At 37.2% G+C, this 23,951-nt stretch overlaps 1 protein-coding gene and 1 long non-coding RNA gene across 2 annotated transcripts in view; one reads left to right on the top strand and one right to left on the bottom strand.

The window, feature by feature from the left end:
• LOC144455741 (uncharacterized) overlaps positions 1-10,725 on the top strand; it is a 24,890-nt gene extending 14,165 nt beyond the window's left edge. The window contains exon 3 of the long non-coding RNA XR_013484459.1: positions 10,339-10,725. This is a non-coding gene — a long non-coding RNA (uncharacterized LOC144455741). The remainder of the gene's footprint in view (positions 1-10,338) is intronic.
• On the bottom strand, positions 1,402-23,951 carry LOC110203462 (uncharacterized). The gene is made up of 5 exons (XM_078149310.1): positions 23,335-23,951; positions 6,429-6,555; positions 5,582-5,677; positions 2,456-3,265; positions 1,402-2,206 (listed from the first exon to the last, which is right to left on the bottom strand). The coding sequence occupies exons 4-5, from the start codon at positions 3,224-3,226 to the stop codon at positions 1,481-1,483; spliced, it is 1,497 nt and encodes a 498-aa protein (XP_078005436.1). The 5' UTR covers positions 3,227-3,265; positions 5,582-5,677; positions 6,429-6,555; positions 23,335-23,951; the 3' UTR covers positions 1,402-1,480.

Below are 23,951 nucleotides of genomic sequence, written 5' to 3'. Positions count from 1 at the left end.
TCACGAAGAATCACTCTAGTAGGAATTATCTGATGGACATAAAGTGGTGTCCATAGTCTATAAACCTTTCCAAACTGAAAAGGTTTTTCTCCAGAATTAATTCTTTGATGCTGAGCAAGTTGTATCTTCAGGCTGAAGGTCTTCCCACATTCACTGCATTCATAAGGTCTCTCTCCAGTATGAATGCTCTGATGTTGAGTAAAAGATACATTCAGCTGGAAAGCCTTCCCTTATACATTATATTCATAAGGTATAAATTTGGCCTTCCCACATTCACTACATACATAAGGTTTTTCTCCAGCATGAATTTTTGATATCTAATAAGATCTGAATTGCAATGTAGGCCTTCCCACACTCCTCACATTCGTGAGGAATCTCACTAGGATGAATTCTCTGATGGAGAACTACTGTCCTCAGTCTAAAGGCCTTTCTACATGCATTACTCTCTTAATATTTCTCTCCTAAAAAAATTGTTTAAAAAAGTATCTCTCCTTAATGCTTTAAGTTATACTCTCACTCTGAAGGTCTTCTGACATTCATTACATCCATAAGGTTTCTCTTCAGTATGAATTTTTTAAATGTCGATTAAGATCTGAGTTGTGGGGGAAAGCCTTCCCATATTCCTTACATTCAAAAAGAATTGTCTCTAATATGAATTTTCTGATGTTCACTAAGTTTTGTCTTAATCCCGAAGGCCTTCCCACATTCACTACATTTATAAGGTTTCTCTCCAGTATGAATACTTTGGTGTCGAATAAGTGCTGAGTTGCAGGCAAAAGCCTTCCCACACTCCTTACATTCATAAAGCATCTTCCCAGTATGAATTCTCTGGTGCACATAAAGTAGTGTCTTACTCCTGAAGGCCTCCATACATTCACTACATTCATAAGCTTTCTCTACTGTATGAATTTTTTGATGTCGAGTAAAATCTGAGTTGTACAGGAAACCCCTCCCACACCCCTTACATTCATAAAGAAAATCTCCAGTATGAAGTTTCTGATGCTTAGTATGATGTGACTTCCTCCTGAAGGCCTTTCCACACTCACTACATTCATAAGGCTTCTCTCCACTATGAATTGTCTGATGCACAGTAAGCCCTGACTTAATCCTGAAGGCCTTTCCACATTCACTACATTCATAAGGCTTCTCTTCAGTATGACGTCTCTGATGCTCAGTAAGATGTGACTTCTTCCAGAAGGCCTTTCCACATTCACTGCATTCATAAGCCTTCTCTCCAGTATGAATTCTCTGATGCAGTCTAAGTTGTATCTTAATCCTGAAGGCCTTCCCACATTCATTACATTCATAAGGATTATCTCCAGTATGAATTATCTGATGTCGAGTAAGATTTCCCTTCCAAGTGAAGGCCTTCCCACATATACTACATTTATAAGGATTCTCTCTAGTATGAATTCTCTGATGCAGGCTAAGTTGTATCTTAATCCTGAAGGCCTTCCCACATTCATTACATTCATAAGGATTATCTCCAGTATGAATTCTCTGATGTCGAGTAAGATTTCCCTTCCAAGTGAAGGCCTTCCCACATACTACATTTATAAGGATTCTCTCTAGTATGAATTCTCTGATGCAGGCTAAGTTGTATCTTAATCCTGAAGGCCTTCCCACATTCATTACATTCATAAGGATTATCTCCAGTATGAATTCTCTGATGTCGAGTAAGATTTCCCTTCCACATGAAGGCCTTCCCACATTCACTACATTCATAAGGTTTCTCTCCAGTATGAATTCTGTGATGCACAGTAACCTCTGACTTACCCTGGAAGGACTTCCCACATTCACTACATTCATAAGGTTTCTCTCCACTATGAACTGTCTGATGTACAGTAAGCCCTGACTTATTCCTGAAAGCCTTCCCACACTGACTACATTCGTAAGGTTTCTCTCCAGTATGAACTGTCTGATGCACAATAAGCCCTGACTTACTCCTAAAGGCCTTCCCACACTGACTACATTCATAAGGTTTCTCTCCAGTATGAACTCTCTGATGCACAATAAGCCCTGACTTACTCCTGAAGGCCTTCCCACATATACTACATTTATAAGGTTTCTCCCCAGTATGAATTCTCTGATGCAGTGAAAGTTGTTTCTTAATCCTAAAGGCCTTCCCACATTCACTACATTCATAAGGTTTCTCTCCAGTATGAATTCTCTGATGTTGAGTAAGGTTTTTCTTGCAAGTGAAGGCCTTCCACATACATTACATTTATAAGGTTTCTCCCCAGTATGAATTCTTTGATGCACTCTAAGTTCTATCTTAATCCTGTAGGCCTTTCCACATACACTACATTTATAAGGTTTCTCTCCAGTATGAATTCTTTGATGCAGTGAAAGTGTTTTTTAATCCTGAAGGCCTTTCCACATACACTACATTTATAAGGTTTCTCCCAGTGTGAATTCTCTGATGCATTCTAAGTTCTATCTTAATCCTGTAGGCCTTTCCACATACACTACATTTATAAGGATTATCTCCAGTATGAATCATCAGATGTCGAGTAAGACTTCCCTTCAAAGTGAAGGCCTTCCCACACATACTACATTTATAAGTATTTTCTCTAGTATGAATTCTCTGATGCAGTGAAAGTTGTATCTTAATACTAAAGGCCTTCCCACATACACTACATTCATAAGGTTTCTCTCCAGTATGAACTCTCTGATGCAGTGAAAGTTGTTGCTTAACCCTGAAGGCCTTCCCACATACACTACATTCATAAGGTTTCTCTCCAGTATGAACTGTCTGATGTAGTGAAAGTTGTTGCTTAATCCTGAAGGCTTTCGCACATTTAATACATTCATAAGGTCTCTCTCCAGAATGAACTGTCTGATGTAGTGAAAGTTGTTTCTTAATCCTGAAGGCTTTCCCACATTCAATACATTCATAAGGTTTCTCTCCAGTATGAATTCTCTGATGTTGAATAAGACTTGTCTTGCAAGTAAAGGCCTTTCCACATACATTACATTTATAAGGTTTTTCCCCAGTATGAACTCTCTGATGCAGTGAAAGTTGTTGCTTAACCCTGAAGGCTTTCCCACATACACCTACATTCATAAGGTCTCTCTCCAGAATGAACTGTCTGATGTAGTGAAAGTTGTTTCTTAATCCTGAAGGCTTTCCCACATTCACTACATTCATAAGGTTTCTCTCCAGCATGAATTCTCTGATGCACAGCAAGATGATTCTTGCTCCTGAAGACCTTCCCACATTCATTACATTCAGGAGGTTTATCTCCAGTAAATTCTCTGCTCCCTGAAAGGAAGAATAAAGAGCCAATTAACCCTGCCTTTTTCCCCCCTTTCCCAAAGTTCTTAGTTGCTCAAAGATTTTAGAACTGATGAAGCTGCCTCCAGCCCCAATATTCTAACTTCCTTAAAGGCCTCAATGATTTAACCACCTAATCTAGCTTTAACCACACCACAGGCCCCCCAGACTCAATATAGCTAGTGGCCCTAGCTAGCCACTGCCTCTGAATCCAATTCATGTATTTGAACAGGTGTATTCTTATACTCAACCACAATCACATCATCCATTTAGCCCAAGACAGGCCCATGGTACCTTACTATCCATCTTGACCAAACAGCACCACAAAGCTAGCCAAACAGAGGGCAGCACAACCAGGATGTATGACTACCAAACCACAGAAGGGACCCCCCAGCATTACCTAATCCCTTAACAAATCCATCCTGCCTTTTTAATACTCATCATTTCTATTATGTAATTGCATTGTTACCCTCTAAAAATCCATCTTGCTTTCTCCTAAGTTCCTGGTTCCTCTTGGAAACCAGCCTACTTCTGAGGGGCATCAATCCTCAATAAATGCCAATACTTGGATTAGAAGTGGTCTGAGTCTGAATTCTTTGATATTTTTATTTCCCTTTTTTTAATTAATTAATTTTTTGGTGAGGCAACTGTGATTAAGTGACTTGCCCAGAGTCACACAGCTAGAAAGTATTATGTGTTTGAGGCCAGATTTGAACTCAGGTCCTCCTGAGTTCAAATCCATGTCCAGTGCTCTATCCACTGTGCCATTTAGCTGCCCCTGAATTCTTTGAGATGGTGTTGCCAACAACACACCAAGAAACCGCAACAGAACTATTCTCTTGCCTTCTCACCTGAGATGACAAGTCTCACTAGTCTTTCGCTAAGGATCAGTTTATCTTATGTGAAAGTATGAAGACTCAAAGGTAACATACGTAAATGAAATGACTAAGGATGAAATTACCAGGAAGGATGAATTAACCCTTAATTCTGCTGTACGTGGTTGACATTTGAAAGGAATAAGACTGTTCAGAAAAAAAAAACACATGACTTTGAGAACTTGCAAATGTAGTCTTACCATATGAGCTTAAAATAGTAAGGGAAAAAAAGATTGAACAGAAAGGAAATAGGGAACTTAGAGTGAGGAGAAGAAATAAATAGATGAAGTAAAGAGAATAAACAAGAAAGATGAGGGGGGAAATGTGACAATTGCTGCCAGAAATTTCCTCAAAAAATCCAACACATCTACTTTGTAAGGAATTGATTAAAACTTATAAGAGTAAGACATACAAGTATTTCTGACAAGAGAAATTATTAATATTGACCTGAAACATTACTCAAAATCTGGTAATCAAAGAAGTAAAAATGAAAACAACTGACAGGTGTCCATAAACAGCCATTAGATTACCAAATATTCTTTAAAATGATAACTTATTAAATGACCTACTTATGAAACTGCTGCTGCCATTTTTCTTAAAAGTACCATAGTAATTTTAGAGCTACAAAACTACTCATATCATTTGACCCAATGGTCCTATTACCAGGTCTATACCCTCAAAATATTACTGAAAGCAAAGAACTCTCTCTAAAATGTTCACAATAGCTTTTTGTGAAATTCCAAAATAATGAAAACCTATACGTCCAATGATGGGGTTATGGTTAATCAAGTCATATGAACACATTATTGTGCCTTGATAAATAATATGATTTCAAAGCATAAAGAAAAACAGGATGACACATAACATGACAGACTGAAAAAATGAGAATCAGGTTAGGATTAAATATTTTTAAAAATAACAGCAGCGAAGCAACATAATCACAAAAACAAAATAAAAGAAAATATCAGAAGAGAAATGAGAAGCAAAAAGAGTACATTACTTAATATCTGAAAGTTTTATTTTAATATTAATATTACATAATTAAATTGATAAGTTGATTGAGGTATTAAATGATAACTAAATATTAATGTTTTAAAATTTAAAAGGGAGGATGAATTCATGCAAGTGAGGCAGAGAATACCTGCTTAAAATAAGATAATCTTCAATGAACAGAAGAGAAATAACTGCCTTGTACAGATGCAACAACTTTCTTTGAGACTGGAGGTACATTTCAGTAAAGAGATACATTAAAAAAAAAAGAGTGAGTTCCTGAGGTAAAAAATAAAGTTTTAAAGTCTCAGCTCCTCTCAATAGATCTAAGAAGCTTTGATAGATCACTCTGTTCAACGTTTTACAAGAGTTTTGACCTAAAATGACCAACAGATCACTATTTTGCAATGACCCAACTGCTTGGTTTTTATATAGTCACCTGGACAGCTGCTTCCTGAAATATCTGCCTCTGGCATCCAAGATGCTTCCCTTCTTTCCAACTGGTAGATCACATCTGGTTTGGAAACTGGAAATCCTGTTTGTTGAAAAGGAAAAAGAGCTAGGGAGTCATCTTGGAGTTCCATCATAGAACAGGTAGACGAAATATTCCTTCCAACTCTTAGTAGAAAGGTGGGGTAATAAGGGTGCTGAATGTACCTTACACCATCAAGGGCACTATGTTAGCTCATTTCGTCTGAGATTTTTCCCCTCAACCAAGAGAGCCTTAATGGGCTGGTTGGAGGGAAAAGTAGGGTTTTTTCCTTTTCCTTTTTTTTTCAGGTGGCAGAGGGAGAAGAAATTACATTTTTTAAAAAAGCATCCATAAAACGTAATAAAAGAATTCAAAGCCAGTCAAAACCCTCAAGTAGGCATGCTAGGAAGACCTCAAGGATAGCACAAAGGACCACTGAAGGATACTCTATATTATGGTAGAATGGATTACTGAGTAGGATTTAGGAAAAAATAGTTCATTTGACTGCTTGGACGGTGGGAATACTGTGCATGATGAAACATATATTGAGATTAAAAAGAATATCTTGGATTTGAACCAACAGAGAGAGGAAGATACATCCTCAAGGATAACAACAAATCAGGAAATCAATTTCCAAGGATACTAAGCAAAGACTTTTTTCCTGGAAACAAGTAGTACAAGTAATCTGTCAATGGGTTACAAAAGGATAAGTATTATTTTCCTCTTCTATGCCAAAGAATAACTTCTATGCCAAATAAAATCTCGAGTTGGCATAGTATATAGCAAGACTTCAAGACACCAAGGCTTTTCTTACCCAAAGAGACCAGGTTCCTATAGTTCTCCAGCATCACATCCTTATACAACTTTTTCTGAGATGGGTTCAATTGTACCCACTCTTCCTGGGTGAATTCCACAGCCACATCCTTGAATGTCACTGATTCCTGAAATAACAAAAACATTTGTGCTTACCCAGCTATAGCTCTAACTCTTATGAAGTTCAAATAAATGTAAACTGCTTGCCAGCAGTGTGAGGGAACTGAAGGCATTAGGACAGCAAGTGGTACATTGAGGCAACTGAGTCAACCATACTAACTCCATTTTGTGACTCAATTCTGGAGGTAGCTCAGTCCTTTTTCTATTCAATTATAGCTATAGTCTAACTTCTGTCTTTTGAGAAAAATTTATTCAATTGTGGGAATTGAGAGAAAACCTTATTGCATTGTTTGAAACTAGCCCTGTGTGGCTGGGAAACAAGACTTCCTCAACCTGCTGTTTAGAGACTCTTAACAAAGGACCAAGAAACCCATGCTCACCAGGAACCCAGTCAGATACAAAAACACTGATGTAAGGAGTTTTCTCACAATTGAACATCTCAAAGCAACTCGTATGTCTTACCTGAAAACTGACCCCATACCTAACAATTAATTATTGTTCCATGTTCTTTTGATTGTATACAGACACCCAGGGGGAGTGGGACACTCATTTCTGAATTCAGGGAACTGAACCTGTTGCCTTTCCCCTTACCAACATGGAAAGTCCCTGATCTTTCCTCCAATTAGAAATCAGATTACCTACTATTGTATTATTTCCTTGTAATTAATTGGTCCTGTTTAATTGTTTCTAATGTAGAAAATTACATCTCCCCACATATTCAGGTCCAGACTTAAGTTAAGGAAGGGGCCTGGTCCCAGTTTGTTGTGCAATTACCATGCACTGCTTAATAAACTGATATGCTCAAAAGACAGAACATTTGTTTCCTCAGTCATTTCATCTTTCATTTGCCACAAGGCATTGTTTCATTTATTCATTTGTTCCCAGTACAATGCCTGTTATATAGCAGGCACTTAATTCCTGTCCCAGAAAGAATTAATAAATAGAAGTATGTATAGAATGATCTTACATCAGGGGTGTGTGTGTATGTGTGTGTGTGTGTGTCTGTGTGAAATTGTAGCCATCTCTAGGGTTGGGGATGGAAGGGAAAAAAAGAAATTTATATAACTTTATTACATATTTAAAAGGAAAAGCAAGTTGTACATAATAGATAGATTTTCAATTTCATACGCAATCATCTTTTTTTAACCATACTATATTTTGGAAATGCTTCTTTTGTTCATTAAATTAAAAATTAAATGAATAAAAATGTTTACAAAAGAATTCCTCTCCTATTAGGCTGTAAGCTCCTTAAGAGCAAGGGCCATTATATAAGGCCATCTTTTGCATCCTCTGCACTTAGCAAAGTGCCTGGCACTTTATAGGCATTTAATAAATGCTTATTGTTGTAAGTTGTTACAAAGACATCACTTTTAAATGTGTGTGGTGTGGTGTTTTGTTGTTGTTGTTGTTCTTCTAACAATGTGCACCCATGACTCCTACTCCTGCATGCTGAGCTCAAGCAGTAATATAGCTAATTTCTTTTCTACTTGCTGAAATAAAATAATGAAAATGAAAATAACTTAAGATATACTGTGGTCCTAAGTCTTCTCTTCCAGGGTAAATAAGCATAGTCCCTTTGACCAATTAGCCTGACCTCTTCACAACTAAGGCAGTTACTTTCCTCTTTTCATCTAATCACTGTGCTTCTTAAGATGTGGCGCTCTGAAATGACCATGATTGTGTTCTATGTTCCTGGAACCATGAGACCAAAGGCAAGCATGGGGGACTACAATCTCTTGTAACAGCATGTGAAAACTTTTTAGTGCTGAAAAGGGTGTTAAAGGACCACTACTTTCCAGTTCATATATTTAGAGCTGGAAGAGACTTGATAGTCCAATTATCTCATTTTACACATTAGGGAAGTAAGGCCCAAAGGGGGAAAATGGCTTGCTTAATGCCAAAAGGGGAGTAAATGGTAGATGAGTACTTTGAGCCTAGGTCCTCCTGGCTTCAAATCCAGGGTTATTCTCATTGTACCATGTTGCCATTCCCTTTCTCTATCACCAGACCAAGGCCACAACTAAGTTTTTACACAAAAATATTTATAAGAGCACTCTTTGGGGCAGCAAAGGACTGGAAACAAACTGAACTCTCAAACAATAGCTAGAAAAAATTAACACATGAATAACACTGGACTCATTATACAGTTAAAAATGACAAATATAAGGAATTCTTGAGAAGCAAAGGAAGATATACACTGACACAGTGTAAAATAAGCAGACTCAACCAGATATAATACACAAAATTACAAAAATATAAGTAAAAAATAAAAATAAAAATATGCTAGGCTCTAAGTAACTGGAAAAAATAGTTGAACATATTACTTATCAGACTTATGGATAAGTGAATAATTTATGAATAAGCAAGAGACAGAGCAAAATTAGGTGCAAAACAGATGAATTTCAATTACATGAAATTAAAAGATTTTGTATTAATAAAACAAATATAGCCAAGATTAGAAAGAAAGGAGAAAATCATAGGGAAAATTTTATACAAAATTTATCAGTTAAAGGGCTCACATCTAAAATATAAAACTTTGTCTAATCTATAAGAATATGAGTCATTCCCCAAATGATAAATGCTCAAAGGAAATGAACAGGCAGTTTTCCAATGAAGAAAACAAAATAATTTTTAGTCACATAAATAATTCCTCTAAATCATTATTGATTGGAGAAATGCAGAAAAAACAACCTTAAGATAGCATTTTACACCAACCAGATTGGCGAAAATGATAGAAGAAAGTGACAAATGTTGGAGAGAATGTGGAAAAATTGGGACACTAATTCAATGTTAATGGAATTGTAAAATGATCCAACCACTCTGGAGAGCAATATGGAATTATGCCCAAAGAGTTATTACACTACTTATCCTCTTCGACCCAGCAATACTACTACTTGGTCTATTCCCAAAGATGAATAGGGAAAAGGGAAAAGAACCTATATGTTCTAAAATATTTATACCAGCTCTCTTTGTGGTGGCAAAGAACGGAAACTGCAGGCATGCCCATCAATTAGGGAATGGCTGAAGAAGCTGTAGTACATGATTGTGATGGAATACTACTATATACTACTACTATAAGAAATGAGCTAAAATATTTTAGAAAAACGTAGAAGGATTTGCAAGAAATAATGAAGAGTAAAAATGAGCAGAACCAAGTGAACACTGTACACAGTACCAGCAATATTTTAGGAACGACTCTGAATGAATAAGTTATTATGACTATTATAAATACCCAAATTAACTACAAAGGATATATGAAGAAAGACATTATCTACATCCAGAGAAAGAACTAATACACGGAAGTACGTGTAGAATAATTTGTATATATAAAACCATATGTGTCTAATGGTAGCCATCTCTAGGCTGAAATGGAGAGAGAAGCAAAAAAAGAAATTTACATGATAATTTTATTGTACATCTGAAAAAAATAGCAAGTTGTGCATACCACATTTGGATTTTCATCTTTTTTACGTTCATCTTTTTTACTGTACTTTGTTAAGGAAATGCTTGTTTTATTCCATCAATTATGAATAAAATCTAAAAAAATGTTACCACTTCTGAAACAGAGAAGATGGCGATCACTAGAGGAGAATGTTTAATGAACTGTCACATAAAGTTACTATCATTGGTATTTTTATGCAACTACTTTTTTGGTATAAAGGATATAATTTAGAGGGTGAAGGAAAAAAATCTTTTTTCTAGAAATGACTATAATGAAATAGCACAAAGCCTTACAGAAGAAATAGAAGAAACCCTTTCTCTCTAACCACTCATTTACTCATGTATTGTAGGAATGTGCGAGAATTCAAAGTCACTAGCCCAGGCTTTGCAGAATCTACCCTCTCTTCAGAGACACACAATAGTGGCTAAGCAATGAAGCACATTATACACTCCTATCAGAACAGCTGGATCCTGACTTTTACTTCTGGCATCCACTTCGCGTTCACACTTTCTGGGCTCTCATTCCTACTTCAAAGTTCATCACTGTTCAATGAGAAAACAAAAGCCAAGGAAGATTTTAGTTGTTTAGCTTTCTCACAGGTATCCCTTTGTCATCACCATCACACTATCAATGCTGAAATATGGTCTTCACTATTTTTTGATCTTGCCTCCAAGCTAGATTTTTAAAATCTTTTGGTAACTTTTATCACAAGAATAATTTGTTTCAGGCTTTGTTGTCTCCCACTACTCTTTTCTAAACTGCTCTATTTCTTTTTTATTCATCCTGAATTAATGGCAATTTAAGATATTTTTATCATCATGATTAGTTATGCTTCAAGTCAATCAGCCATTAAAAATTACAGCTGAATACAATGATCCAAGATAACTCTGAAGGACTCATGATGAACCCTACAGCCTCCAACTGTGAACCAGGAAGAGATCCTGAAGCCCAGGTGGTAGAGCAGGCAAACACCAACACCTGGACCTCCAGTGCCTCAGTGGTGGGGGTGGGGAACCGGGAAACCAGCTCAGAAAACCACCAGGTGCCTCAGCACTCTACCAAAAGGAATCTCCCAGTGCATTAGCAGAAACGAGGGAGGCAGCACTGCAAGGGGCCCCAGGCAGATAAACACCCTGCACACCCATCTAAAAGGAGCTGAAGAAAGCTAAAGGAAAGGAAAAGCAGGCAACCTAGAATTGCCTGAAAGTTCCAGCCTTGCTGATTCCAGCCCAACATGAGGTAAGCTGCCAGAACCTACAGCCTCCAATTGCCAACATAAGAGGCCCCACAGCACACAAAGCCAGTGACCAAGACCTAGGCTCCCAACACAAGAAGCTTGGGTCAGTGCCCTCTGTTCCCAGCAGGAGAGCTCAATCTCTTTAAAGGCCAGGGAATAAAGAAACACCATGAGTAAAAAGAAACGTACCATAGATTCATATTATGAGAAGAGTGAAGATCAAGACAGAAATTCTGAAGAGGACAACATCAACAAGGAATAAGAACTGGTCTGAAGCCCAAAAAGCCTTCTTAGAAGAGCTCAAGAAGGATTTTAAAAGTCAAATGAGAGAGGTAGAAGAGTCCTTCAAAAATACAATTGGCCAATTGGAAAAAAAGTACACTGAAGAAAACAAGTCCCTAAAAAACACAATTGGCCAATTGAAGAAGTACAAAAACTAACAGAAGAAAACAATCTGTTAAAAACTAGAATTGGACAAATGGAAACTAATGCTCTATGAGAGAGCAAGAATCAGTCAGAAACAAAAAATGAAAAAATAGATGAAAATGTAAAATACCTCATCAGTAAAACAACCACTGGAAAATCACTCAGGAGAGACAATTTAAAAATTATTGGACTACCTGAAAATCATGATGAAAAAAGAGCCTGGACAGTATCTTTCAGGAAATCATAAAGGAAAACTGCCAGAAGTCCTAGAACCAGAAGGCAAAATAACCATAGAAAGAATACACCTCTCACCACCTGAAAGAGATCCCAAATTGAAAACGCCAAGGAATATAATAGCAAAATTCCAAAATTACCAGATGAAAGAGAAGGTGCTGCAAGCAGCCAGAAAGAAACAATTTAAATATCATGGAACCACAGTCAGGATTACACAGGACCTTGCAGCTTCTACATTAAAAGACCAGGGCATGGAACATGATATTCCATAAGGCAAAGGAGCTTGGATGCAGCCAAGGATCAATACCCAGCAAAAATGAGCATCATTTTTCAAGGAGGAGATGGATATTCAACGAAATAGGGACTTCCAAACTTTCCTGATAAAAAGACCAGAGCTCAACAAAAAATTTGATCTTCAAGTACAACTCAAGAAGACTAAAAAGGTAAATGGGACAGAAAGATACAATATGTTGTTAATAAGGGGGCTGTTTACATCCCTACAAGGGAAGATGACACTTGCAACTCTTGAGAACTGTATTGTTATTACATTTAAAGGAGTATACATAAAGAGGGTGGATATTAGTTGACTTTGATGTAATGATAAAAAAAATCTAATCAAGTGGGTTAAATGGATCCAAATAAGTGGATTAATCTGATCTTAGAAAATGTACTGAGAAAGGAGGAGGCAGACAAGGGTAAATTACATTACAGGAAAAGACACAAAATCCTATTACAGCAGAGGGAAAGAAGGGGGGGGAGCATTGTTTGAACCTTACTCTCATCAGATTTGGCTCAAGAAGGGAAAACATAATCAGTTAGGTATAGAAATCTAACTTGCCCTATAGGCAGTAGGAGGGAAAAGGGGAAAGAAAAGAGAGGGAGGGAAAGAAGCAGTAAGGTAAAGGGGAAGAAAAGGGAAAGGGATAATAAAGGGAGGAGGGACTGAAGGAGGTGGTCAAAAGCAAAACACTAGTGAGGGGAAAGGAGAAAGAAAAGCATAAACAGGGGAAAAGGATGGAGAAAAACACAGATAGTAATCATAACTGTGAATGTGAATGGGATGAACTCTCCCATAAAAGGAAAGGATTGCAGAATGGATTAAAAACCATAATCCTACAATATGTTGTTTACAGGAAACACATTTGAAAAAGAGTGACACATACAGGGTAAAGGTAAAAGGCTGGAGCAGAATATATTATGCTTCAGCTGAAGTAAAAAAGCAGGGGTAGCAATCCTGATCTCAGACAAAGCAAAAGCAAAAATAGATCTAATCAAAAGAGATAAGGAAGGAAACTACATCCTGCTAAAAGGCACCATAGACAATGAAGTAATATCATTACTAAACATATATGCACCAAATGGTATAGCATCCAAATTCTTAGAGAAGTTCAGGGAGTTACAGGAAGAAATAGACAGCAAAACTATACTAGTGGGGACCTGAACCTCCCCTCTCTGTACTAGATAAATCTAACCACAAAATAAACAAGAAAGAAGTTAAGGAGGTGAATAGAACATTAGAAAAGTTAGGTATGATAGACCTCTGGAGAAAACTGAATGGGGATAGAAAGGAATATACTTTTTTTCAGCAGTACATGGCAGATACACAAAAATTGAACATGTACTAGAGCATAAAAACCTCACAATCCAATGCAGAAAGGCAGAAATATTAAATGCATCCTTTTCAGATCATGATGCAATAAAAATTATATGTAATAAAGGGCCATGGAAAGATAGACTAAAAAAAATTGGAAACTAAATAATCTAATCCTAAAAAATGATTGGGTCAAACAACAAATCATAGAAACAATCAATAATTTCATTCAAGAGAATGACAATAATGAGACAACATACCAAAACTTATGGAATGCAGCGAAAGCAGTTCTTAGGGAAGTTTTATATCTCTAAATGCTTACATAAATAAAATAGAAAAAGAGGAGATTAATGAATTGGGCATACAACTAAAAAAACTAGAAAAAAACAAATTAAAAATCCTCAACTAAACACTAAATTAGAAATACTGAAAACCAAAGGAAAAATTAATAAAATTGAAATTAAGAAAACTATTGAACTAATAAATAAAACTAAGAGCTGGTTTTATGAAAAAACCAATAAAATAGATAAACCTTTGGTTAATTTAATTAAAAAAAAAGAAGAAAACCAAATTACTAGTATCAAGAATGAAAAGGGTGAAGCTACCACCAAGGAAGAGGAAATTAAAACAATAATTAGGAATTATTTTGCCCAACTATATGCCAACAAATTTGACAATCTTAGTGAAATGGATACATATTTACAAAAATATAAATTGCCCAGATTAACAGAAGAGGAAGTAAAATACTTAAATAACCCCATCTCAGAAAAAGAAATTGAACAAGCCATTGATGAACTCCCTAGGAAAAAATCTCCAGGGCCAGATGGATTTACATGCAATTCTATCAAACATTTAAAGAACAATTAATTCCAATACTATAGACTATTTGGGAAAATAGGTGAAGAAGGAGTCTTACCAAATTCTTTTTATGATACAAATATGGTGTTGATACCTAAACCAGGAAGAGTCAAAACAGAGAAAGAAAATTATAGACCAATTTCTCTAATGAATATAGATGCAAAAATTTTAAACAAAATACTAGCAAATAGATTGCAGCAACTTATCACAAGAATAATACACTATGACCAGGTAGGATTTATACCAGGAATGCAGGGTTGGTTCAATATTAGGAAAACTATCAGCATATTGAGCATATCAACACCAAAACCAACAGAAACCACATAATCATCTCAATAGATGCAGAAAAAGCTTTTGACAAAATACAACACCCATTCCTATTAAAAACACTAGAAAGCATAGGTATAAATGGAGTCTTCCTTAAAATAATAAGCATCTATCTAAAACCTTCAGCAAGCATTATATGTAATGTGGACCATCTAGAAGCATTTCCAATAAGATCGGGGTGAAACAAGGATGTCCATTATCACCACTGTTTTTCAATATTGCACTGAAAACAGCTTTAGCAGTATAAAGAGAAAAAGAAATTGAAGGTATTAGAATAGGCAAAGAAGAAACAAAGCTATCACTCTTTGCAGATGACATGATGATATACTTAGAGAATCCTAGAGAATCAAGTAAAAAACTACTTGAAATAATAAACAACTTTAGCAAAGTTGCAGGCTATAAAATAAACCCACATAAATCATCAGCATTTCTATATATTACCAACAAAGCCCAACAGCAAGAGATAGAAAGAGAAATCCATTTAAACTTACTGTAGACATTATAAAATATTTAGGAGTCTACCTCCGAAACAAACCCAGGAACTCTATGAACACAATTACAAAACACTTTTCACACAAATAAAATCAGATCTAAATAATTGGAAAAACATCAGTTGCTCATGGGTAGGCTGAGCTAATATAATAAAAATGACAATCCTACCTAAGCTAATTTACTTATTCAGTGCCATACCAATCAAACTACCAAAAATTATTTTATAGAGTTAGAAAAAATAATAACAAGATTCATTTGGAAGAACAAAAGGTCCAGAATATCAAAGGAACTAATGAAAAGAAATGCAGGGGAAGGTGGCCTAGCAATTCCAGATCTTAAATTGTATTATAAAGCAGCAATCATCAAAACTGCTTGGTACTGGCTAAGAAATAGAGGTGGATCAGTGGAATAGGTTAAATATGCAAGACACAGTAGTCAATGACTATAGTAATCTATTATTTGATAAACCCAAAGACCCCAGCTTCTGGGATAAGAACCCACTCTTTGAAAAAAACTGCTGGGAAAACTGGAAAAGAGTATGGCAGAAACTAGGCATAGACCCAAATCTCACACCATATACCAAAATAAAGTCAAAATGGGTTCATGACTTAGATATAAAGGCTGATACTATAAACTGGGAGAACAAGGAATAGTTTACTTATCAGATCTATGGAGAACAGAAGAATTCATGACCAAACAGGAGATAGAGAACATTATGAAAAGCAAAATGGATCATTTTGATTACATTAAATTGAAAAGTTTTTGCACAAACAAAGCCAATGCAACTAAGATTAGAAGGAAGGTAGAAAATTGGGAAAGAATTTTTACAACCAGTCTCTCTGATAAAGGCCTCATTTCTAAAATATATAGAGAATTAAGACAAATTTATAAGACAAGCCATTCCCCAATTGATAAATGGTCAAAGGATATGAACAGACAGTTCTCAGATGAAGAAATTAAAGCCATCTATAGTCATATGAAAAAATGCTCTAAATCATTATTGATTAGAGAAATGCAAATCAAAACAACTCTGAGGTACCACATCACACCTATCAGATTGGCCAACATGACAAAACAGGAAAATGATAAATGTTGGAGAAGATGTGGGAAAATTGGAACACTAATGCATTGTTGGTGGAGTTGTGAAATGATCCAACCATTTTGGAGAACAATTTGGAACTATGCCCAAAGGGCTACAAAAATGTGCATACCCTTTGATCCAGCAATAGTACTTCTAGGGCTATATCCCAAAGAGATCAAAAAATGGGAAAAGGACCCACATGTACAAAAATATTCATAGCAGCTCTTTTTGTGGTGGCAAAGAATTGGAAATTGAGAGGATGCCCATCAATTGGGGAATGGCTGAGCAAGTTGTATATGAATGTAATGGAATACTATTGTGCTATAAGAAATGATGAACAGGCTGACTTCAGAAAAACCTGGAAAGACTTGTATGGTCTGATGCTAAGTGAAATGAGCAGAACCAAGAGAACTTTGTACACAATAACAGCCACTTTAGGTGATGATTAATATTGATAAACTTAACCCTTCTCAGCATTACAAGGACCTAAGACATTCCAGAGGCCTTGTGAAGAAAATGCTGTCCACATCCAAAGAAAGAACTATGGAAGTTGAATCGCTATCATTTTTTTCTCTTCTGTTGAGTTTTGTTTCCTCTTTCTGATGGTTCCTCCTATTGGTTTTAATTTTTACTTACAACTTCACTAATGTGAAAATATGTTTAATAGGAATGTAAATGTATAGCCTATATCACATTGTGTCCGTCTTGGGGAAGGTGGTAGGGAGGAAGGTGGAGAAATGAACTCAAAAGCATATGGAAGTGACTGTTGATAAATCAAAAGAAATTAATAAAATTTGGTGAAAAAAAGTAGTTATTTTGTCCAATTATATGCCTATAAATTTAACAGTTTAAGTGAAATGGAAGAATATTTACAAAAATATAAATTGCTTAGATTAGCAGAAGAGGAAATAGAATATCTAAATAGACCTCTTTTAAAAAAAAGAAATTGAACAAACGATAAACGAGGTTCCTAAGGTAAAAGCACCAGGACCAGATGGATTTACAAGTGAATTCTATCCAACATATTACATAAATTATTTTGAATAGGCAAAAAAGAAATCCTACCAAACTCCGTTTATGAAAGACATGTGATACTGACACCAAAACCAAGAAGAGTAAAAACAGAGAAAGAAAATTACAGACCAATTTCATTAATGAATATGGATACAAAAATCGTAAATAAAAGACTAGCTGAAAGATTACAACAATATATCCTGAAGATTATACACTGTGATCACATGGGATTGATACCAGGAGTGCAGAGATGATTTATCATAAGGAAAAGTATTAAAATAATTGATTATATTAACAATAAAAGTTTTTTAAAAATCACATGATGCTATCAATAAATGTAGAACAAGCTTTTGATGAAGAACACCACTCATTTCTATTTAAAACACTTAAAGTCTTGGGTCTAAATGGATTTTTCCTTAAATTGATAAAAAGCATTTATCTAAAACATCAGCAAGCATTATTTGTAATAGAGATAAGCTAGAAGTCTTCCCAGAAAGATCAGGGGTGAAAAAGGATATCCACTGTTACCAAGATTTTTCAGTATTGTATTGGAAATCCTAGCAACAGCAATAAGAGAAGAAAAAGAAATAGAAAGAATCAGAATAGGCAATTAGGTAATAAAACTATCTCTTTCTGCAGATGACATGATGATATACTTGGAAAATCCCACTCACTTTAGTTAAAATAATTAACAAAGTAGCAGGTTATAAAGTAAATCCACCTAATTCATCAGCATTTCTACATAGCATAAACAAAACCCTGCAAGAAGAGATAGTAAAAGAGACGCCATTTAAAATAACTGTAGACAATATAAAATACCTGGGAGCACAACTGCCAAAACAAATCCATGAGGATAAAACTATTAAAAAATTTTTATACAAATAAAATCAGATTTAAACTGATTTAGAGGAATTTTAATTGTTCCTGGGTAGACAGGGCCAACATAACAAAAATGACAATTTTATTTAAACTAATTTATATATTCAATGCTATCCCAATTAAATTACCAAAAAATTATTCTACTGAATTAGAAAAAAATAACAAAATGTATTTGGAAGAACAAAAAGTCAAGAATGTCAAAGAAACTAATGAAAAACATGTTAAGGAAGAAGGGTTCTGCCAGAGTTTGACTATATTATAAGGCAGTAATTATCAAAACTACCTGGTTCTGGCTAAGAAATAGAAAGGTAGATAAATGGAACAGAACAGACACACAATTTACAGTAACAAATAAATAGAATAACCTTGTATTTGACAGGCGTAAAGACTTAAAGTACAGGGATAAGAATTCATTATTTGGGGCAGCTAGGTGGCACAATAGATATAGCACATGCCCTGAAGTGAGAGGACCTGAGTTCAAATCCAACCTCAGACAAATACTTCACACTTACTAGCTGTGTAACCCCGTAAGTCACTTAATCCTAACTGACTAAAAATTTAAAAAAGAATTCATTATTTGCTAAAAATTCTCGGGAAAACTGGAAAGCAGAATGGCAGAAATTGCGTGTAGATCAGTATCTTACACCATTCATCAAATTAAATGCCAAATGGATACATGAATTAGATATAAAGAGAGATACAAGAAAATTAGAAACATGAAACGTATCAGAATTATAGATAGGCAAACAATTTATGAATAAATAAGAGGTAACAGTAGTGTGAGGTGTAAAACAGATAACTTTGATTACATTAAATTTTTTAAAATGTATTATTTTCAGGGGGCAGCTAGGTGGCGCAGTAGATAGAACACTTGCCATGGAGTCAGGAGAACCTGAGTTCAAATCAAGCCTCAGACACTTAACACTCACTTAGCTGTGTGATTCTGTGTAAGTCACTTCACCCCAATTGCCTCACCAAAAAAAAAAATTTAAATAAAATAATATTTATTATGTTCCCCAGTTACATGTATAAACTTTTCATATTCACTTTTTAAACTGTGAATTGAAAATTCTTTCTCTTTCTCTCTTCCCACCCTCCTACCCTCCCCCACCTCTGAGAAGGCAAGCAATTTGATATAGGTAATACATTTGTAGTCTTGTGAAAGAAAAGACAAACAAAAAAACCTCAGGAAAACTAAAGTTTAAAAAGTATGTTTCAATCTGTATTCAGACACCATCAGGTCTTTCTCCACAGATGGATAGCATTTTTCATCATAAGTCCTTCAGAGTTGTCTTGGATCACTCTATTGCAGAGAATAGCTGGTCACTCACAACTGATCATCTTACAATATTGCTGTTAGTTTGTATACAATGCATTTCACTTTGTATCAGCTCATGTAAGTCTTTTCAGGTTCTTCTGAGAGCATCCTGCTCTTCATTTCTTACTGGACAACAACATTTCATCATAATCACTTACTACATGCCATAATTTGTTAAGTGTTCCCATTTATTTATTTCCTTTTTTTATCTACTGAAACGTAAATGTAAATAAAAGAACATATTATTAACTTAAATATTTTAACTTACATACAAAATAAGAAAGGAGAAAAAAGCATGACATGTGCAGAGCAGAATGTAAGAAGATTCAAAATATATAGCAACAAATTTCCATTTCAAGAAAGCCCATATAATAAATACTACACTTAGTGCAGTGTGCTGTTCATCTTTGGTTTGCTTCCTTGTTGGTTTTCTTTTGTTCTCTGCTGTGCACTTTTTATTTGTTTTTTCCATCTTTATCTCCCGCCCAGGATATAATTAAGCACAGAAACATTTATATATAGATATACATGAACATGCATAAACATACACTTTCTGTAACAAATTCTTCTTCTGATCTTTGTTTTCACGTTTGTGCTACCTCTCATCTCCTACCCCTCCTACCTCTTCTACTTTACTTACATTCCATACCTTGCCCTCCAATTACTTAACCTGCCCCTCCTTCAAGGATTACTCCCTTATTCTCCATTTCCAATAACCTAAAGTAAATGTAATTAGGTCTTTTTTTGTGTGGGGAGAGGATACATTGGTGTCTGTGGTTATGATTCTCTGATGCCCACAATTCCTAGCATTACTGTTGCGGGCTGAGAGGTTGAGAGGTTGTGACCCCTGAAAGACTGAAGTACATGGGTCATCTGGAATGAATTCACAGACTCAAGCATTCTTTAAGCGGTGGCAAAGTTTATTGTTATGCTTTTCAGCAGGCAAGGATTCTTAAAGGATCCTGCAACCTTAGAGAGGTACAGTTAAAGTTTATATAGGATAAAATACAATAAAACATGTGCCAAATATGCTAACTAGGGATTGGGGGGGATTAGGGAGTGGTTAAGGAGTGGTCAGTTTTTAAAAGAACATGCACTTCTTGTACCTACTGTGCAGGCGTTTTACCCAGAGTTCACTAGGAAAAGCCCACAAGGGAGGCCACATGAAGGTGTGGTTTTAGGCCTGCTAAGTCACTAAGTCAACTAGAGTTCAGGGACAACTGAGAGTTGTCCAGCTGCCACCAATCAATGTCTTGTTAGACAAGATAGATGTAGGGAGTGTACATATGTCTTAAGTCTAGAATACTGATAATGAGGAACCCAGGATGTAGATAATGAGGTAGGGCAGTAGGATAGTATACTAGTGGGTAAGAAAGTCTTTATGACCCAGTGCAAAGCCAGTTTAAACTAATAAATCCTTCAGGTGCTGTTTGGAACTGCATCAGGGAGAGAGATAAGGGTCTCCCTGGGGCCCACTCATGACTAATTGCTAAGCACAGGGTCTGGGATGGGGAGAAGCTAAGGGACAGTGTTTCTGACACTAGGGAGAACTGGGGTCCAAGTATAAGCACCCAAAGAAAAGCACCCAAGTGCCCCGTCATCACAGACAGAACAAAGAAACCTACCCAAGGTCTCTGCCCTGAGGCACTATTTAGGAAAGCAGCCAGCAACCTTCCCTGGCCTGGCTGGCTGAGCAGCAGCCATTCCTCTTCCTCCAGGCTGTCTCCTGGGGCACAGCACAGGCCATAGAAGGCAGAGCTGAGGAGGAAAGGAGAAGCAGGAGAGTGAGGGGTCACGCAGGAGCTCTGCCTGCTCAGACCAGACATTCCCACTTATCCACTATGTGGAGATCAGGGACGGTGGCAAGGGCTAGGGATTGGAGGGGCGAAAAGGAAGCGGTCATTTCTCTGCGGTGGGGGGGGGGCTTTCTTGGGGTCAGCAACTCTTTATAGACAAACTGGAGGACAGACAGGTGAGCCTTTCAGCAGGGGGAGGTACGTGGCCCAGGCAGTATCAGGGAGGGCTTCCGGAGGCGCTGCCTAGGAGGATGCTGGGAGGAGGAGTGAGGACCAGACAGACACATGCCGGTAGCACGTTCCCTGGGGCTCTGGGCACAGGGCAAGGCCTAAGGCCTGGAGGAGCAGGCCCTGACTAGGATCACTGAATGCGGGCCTGACTGAAGGAGGATCAGAAACCCCGCCCCAGCCTTCGCCTCAAGCCCCTCGGCCCAACCGCCGCCCCGAGACCTCTGAGGCCCTCAGGGGCTTCCTGCCTCCCCTGGCGGACGCTCCTCCCATTCTCGCGGGCCTCCCCAGCTAGCCCCCGATGCTCCGACCCTGCCGCATCCCCGCACCCGCTCCGCCTGGGCCTCCCCGCTCTAGGCCCTGCTCGCCCGTCACACTCCAGCCCAGGACAGAAAAGTGGAACAGGAACAAGCTTGGGGAAGACGGAGAGAAAAGGAAGGGAAGAGTCCTAATTAGACGAAAGCCCCCCGCCCTTGAGCTTGATAATGCCCCTGAAGCGAGCACGGCCTTCTGGGAATCGTAGTCTGGAGGCTGAGGCGCCTTGCGCATGCCTGGTCCGTCCTTCCCCGGGCTGGAATGCGGTCCTGCCTCCCTGCTTGCCCCCCTCCCTCGACCTTCCTGCCAGGAGCCCCGCCCCCTCCCTATCTCCCCTTACCTCATGACTGACGGTTTTTTGGTAGATGGACTAAATAAAACTAAGAAGCTAACGTTTACTCAGAGCTTGCTCTGTTCTAGGCACCGTTAAGTACTTTACATTGACTGTCTCACCTGGTCCTCACACAAACCCTGGAAGCAGGTGCTATTATGATGCCCATTTTATAGATGTGGCAACTAGGGTGAAGTGACTTGTCCAGGGTCACACAGCTAGCAAGTGCCTGAACTTGGATTTAACTCAGGTCTTCCGTAGGCCATACCCACAACTGTATGAAACTCTGACCTGGCAATACCACTGCTAGGTCTGGATCCCAAAAGAGAAAAAACAAAAAGCAAAAGAACTATGTGAAAAAAAATATACATATATATATTTACAGCAGCCCTTTTCTGGGAGTGAAGAATGAGAAGTTAAGGGGATGCCCATCGCTTGGGCAATGGCTGAATGAGTTGTGGTGTGTGATTATGATGGAATATTATTGTACTGTAAGAAATTATGAGGAGGATGCTCTCATAAAAACCTGGAAAGACTTGCATGGGCTGATGCAAAGTGAAATGTACTGTGTACAAAGTAACAGCAATATTGTAACATCATCACCTGTGAATGACTTAGCTACTCTCAGCAATACACTGGTCCAAGACAACTCTGCGGGACTTAATGACCAAAAACGATATCCATACCTAGACAAAGAATGGATGGTGTGTAAACACTGACTGAAGCATACTTTTAAGAACTTATTTTTCTTGAGGTTCTTTTGTCTATGTTTTTTCACAACATAACTATTATGGATATGTTTTGCATGACTACATATGTATAACCTATATGGAATTGCTTGTTTTTTCAAGGGGGGGAGGAAAGGAGAGAATTTCAAACTCAAATTTTCAAAAATGAACGTTAATTGTTTACATGTAACTGGAAAAACAAAATACTAAATAAAAGCTAAAAATAGATTAATCACTGTAACAAACTGTACACAAAATATACAGAAGCAATCAAGCATAGTAGCCTAGTGTTTGATAATCCCAGTGATCCATCTATTCGGGTAAGAATTTCCTATTTAACACACACTTTTTGAAAAACTGGAAAGCAGTTTCACATGAACTATTATAATCCAACTTCTCATACCATATACAAAGATAAACTCCAAATAGGGATATGACTTAGACACAATGGGTGACAGCAGAGAAATTAGAAAATCAAGAAAGAAATTACCTGTCACATCTGGTGGTAGTCCTTCTCCATCAGTCTTGAAGAGGACCAAAATGATATCACTGTATTGGTCAAGGTACAGTCTATTCAACTGTAATAATCAGATCAATATGAGCTTGGAAAGCTCTACCTCAAGTCAGGCACAAATAGTCCATGCAAACATTTGGAGTGGAGATGTCTCTAAATTTGTGCAGTTCACATATCTTTTGAGCTACTGCAATTCTGCTTTGCTCACAGAACACAGTGCCTTCTTTGACAGGGATATACCATGTGGGTTGGTCCTTTGCCAATGTCTCCCATGTCACACAAGTGATTCCGAAGTTCTTCAGAGAGACATTAGAAGTGTCCTTGGTATTGCTTCTTTTGACCTCATGGGAGAACTTGCTTTGTGTGAGTTCTCCATACAATACTCTTTTAGGTAAACATGGGTTTGGCATTCAAAAAGCAAGGCCAGCCAATTGGAGTCTCACTCTCTGCAGTACAGTTGGAATGCTTGGCAGTTCAGATAGAGAAAGGATCTTAGTGCTGGGTACTTTGTCTGGCCACTTTATCTTCAGAATCTTCGAATGACAATTCAAATGTAAGTGATTTGGTTTCATGGCATGGCACTGGTATCCTGT

This window comes from Phascolarctos cinereus, unplaced genomic scaffold (genome assembly GCF_003287225.1).
Source record: "Phascolarctos cinereus isolate Bilbo 61053 unplaced genomic scaffold, phaCin_HiC Scaffold_2;HRSCAF=192, whole genome shotgun sequence".
Taxonomy (NCBI): Eukaryota; Metazoa; Chordata; class Mammalia; order Diprotodontia; family Phascolarctidae; genus Phascolarctos; species Phascolarctos cinereus.
The sequence above is the reverse complement of the archived record's forward strand: the minus strand, read 5'-3'. Positions and strand labels throughout refer to the sequence as shown.

Coding starts and splice junctions, on each gene's coding strand:
- LOC110203462 (XM_078149310.1), bottom strand. CDS start 3,226: ATGAATGTGGGAAGGTCTTCAGGAGCAAGAATCATCTTGCTGTGCATC. Junction 2,207..2,455: donor AATGTAGTGTATGTGGAAAG/GCCTACAGGATT, acceptor TGTATGTGGAAG/GCCTTCACTTGCAAGAAAAA.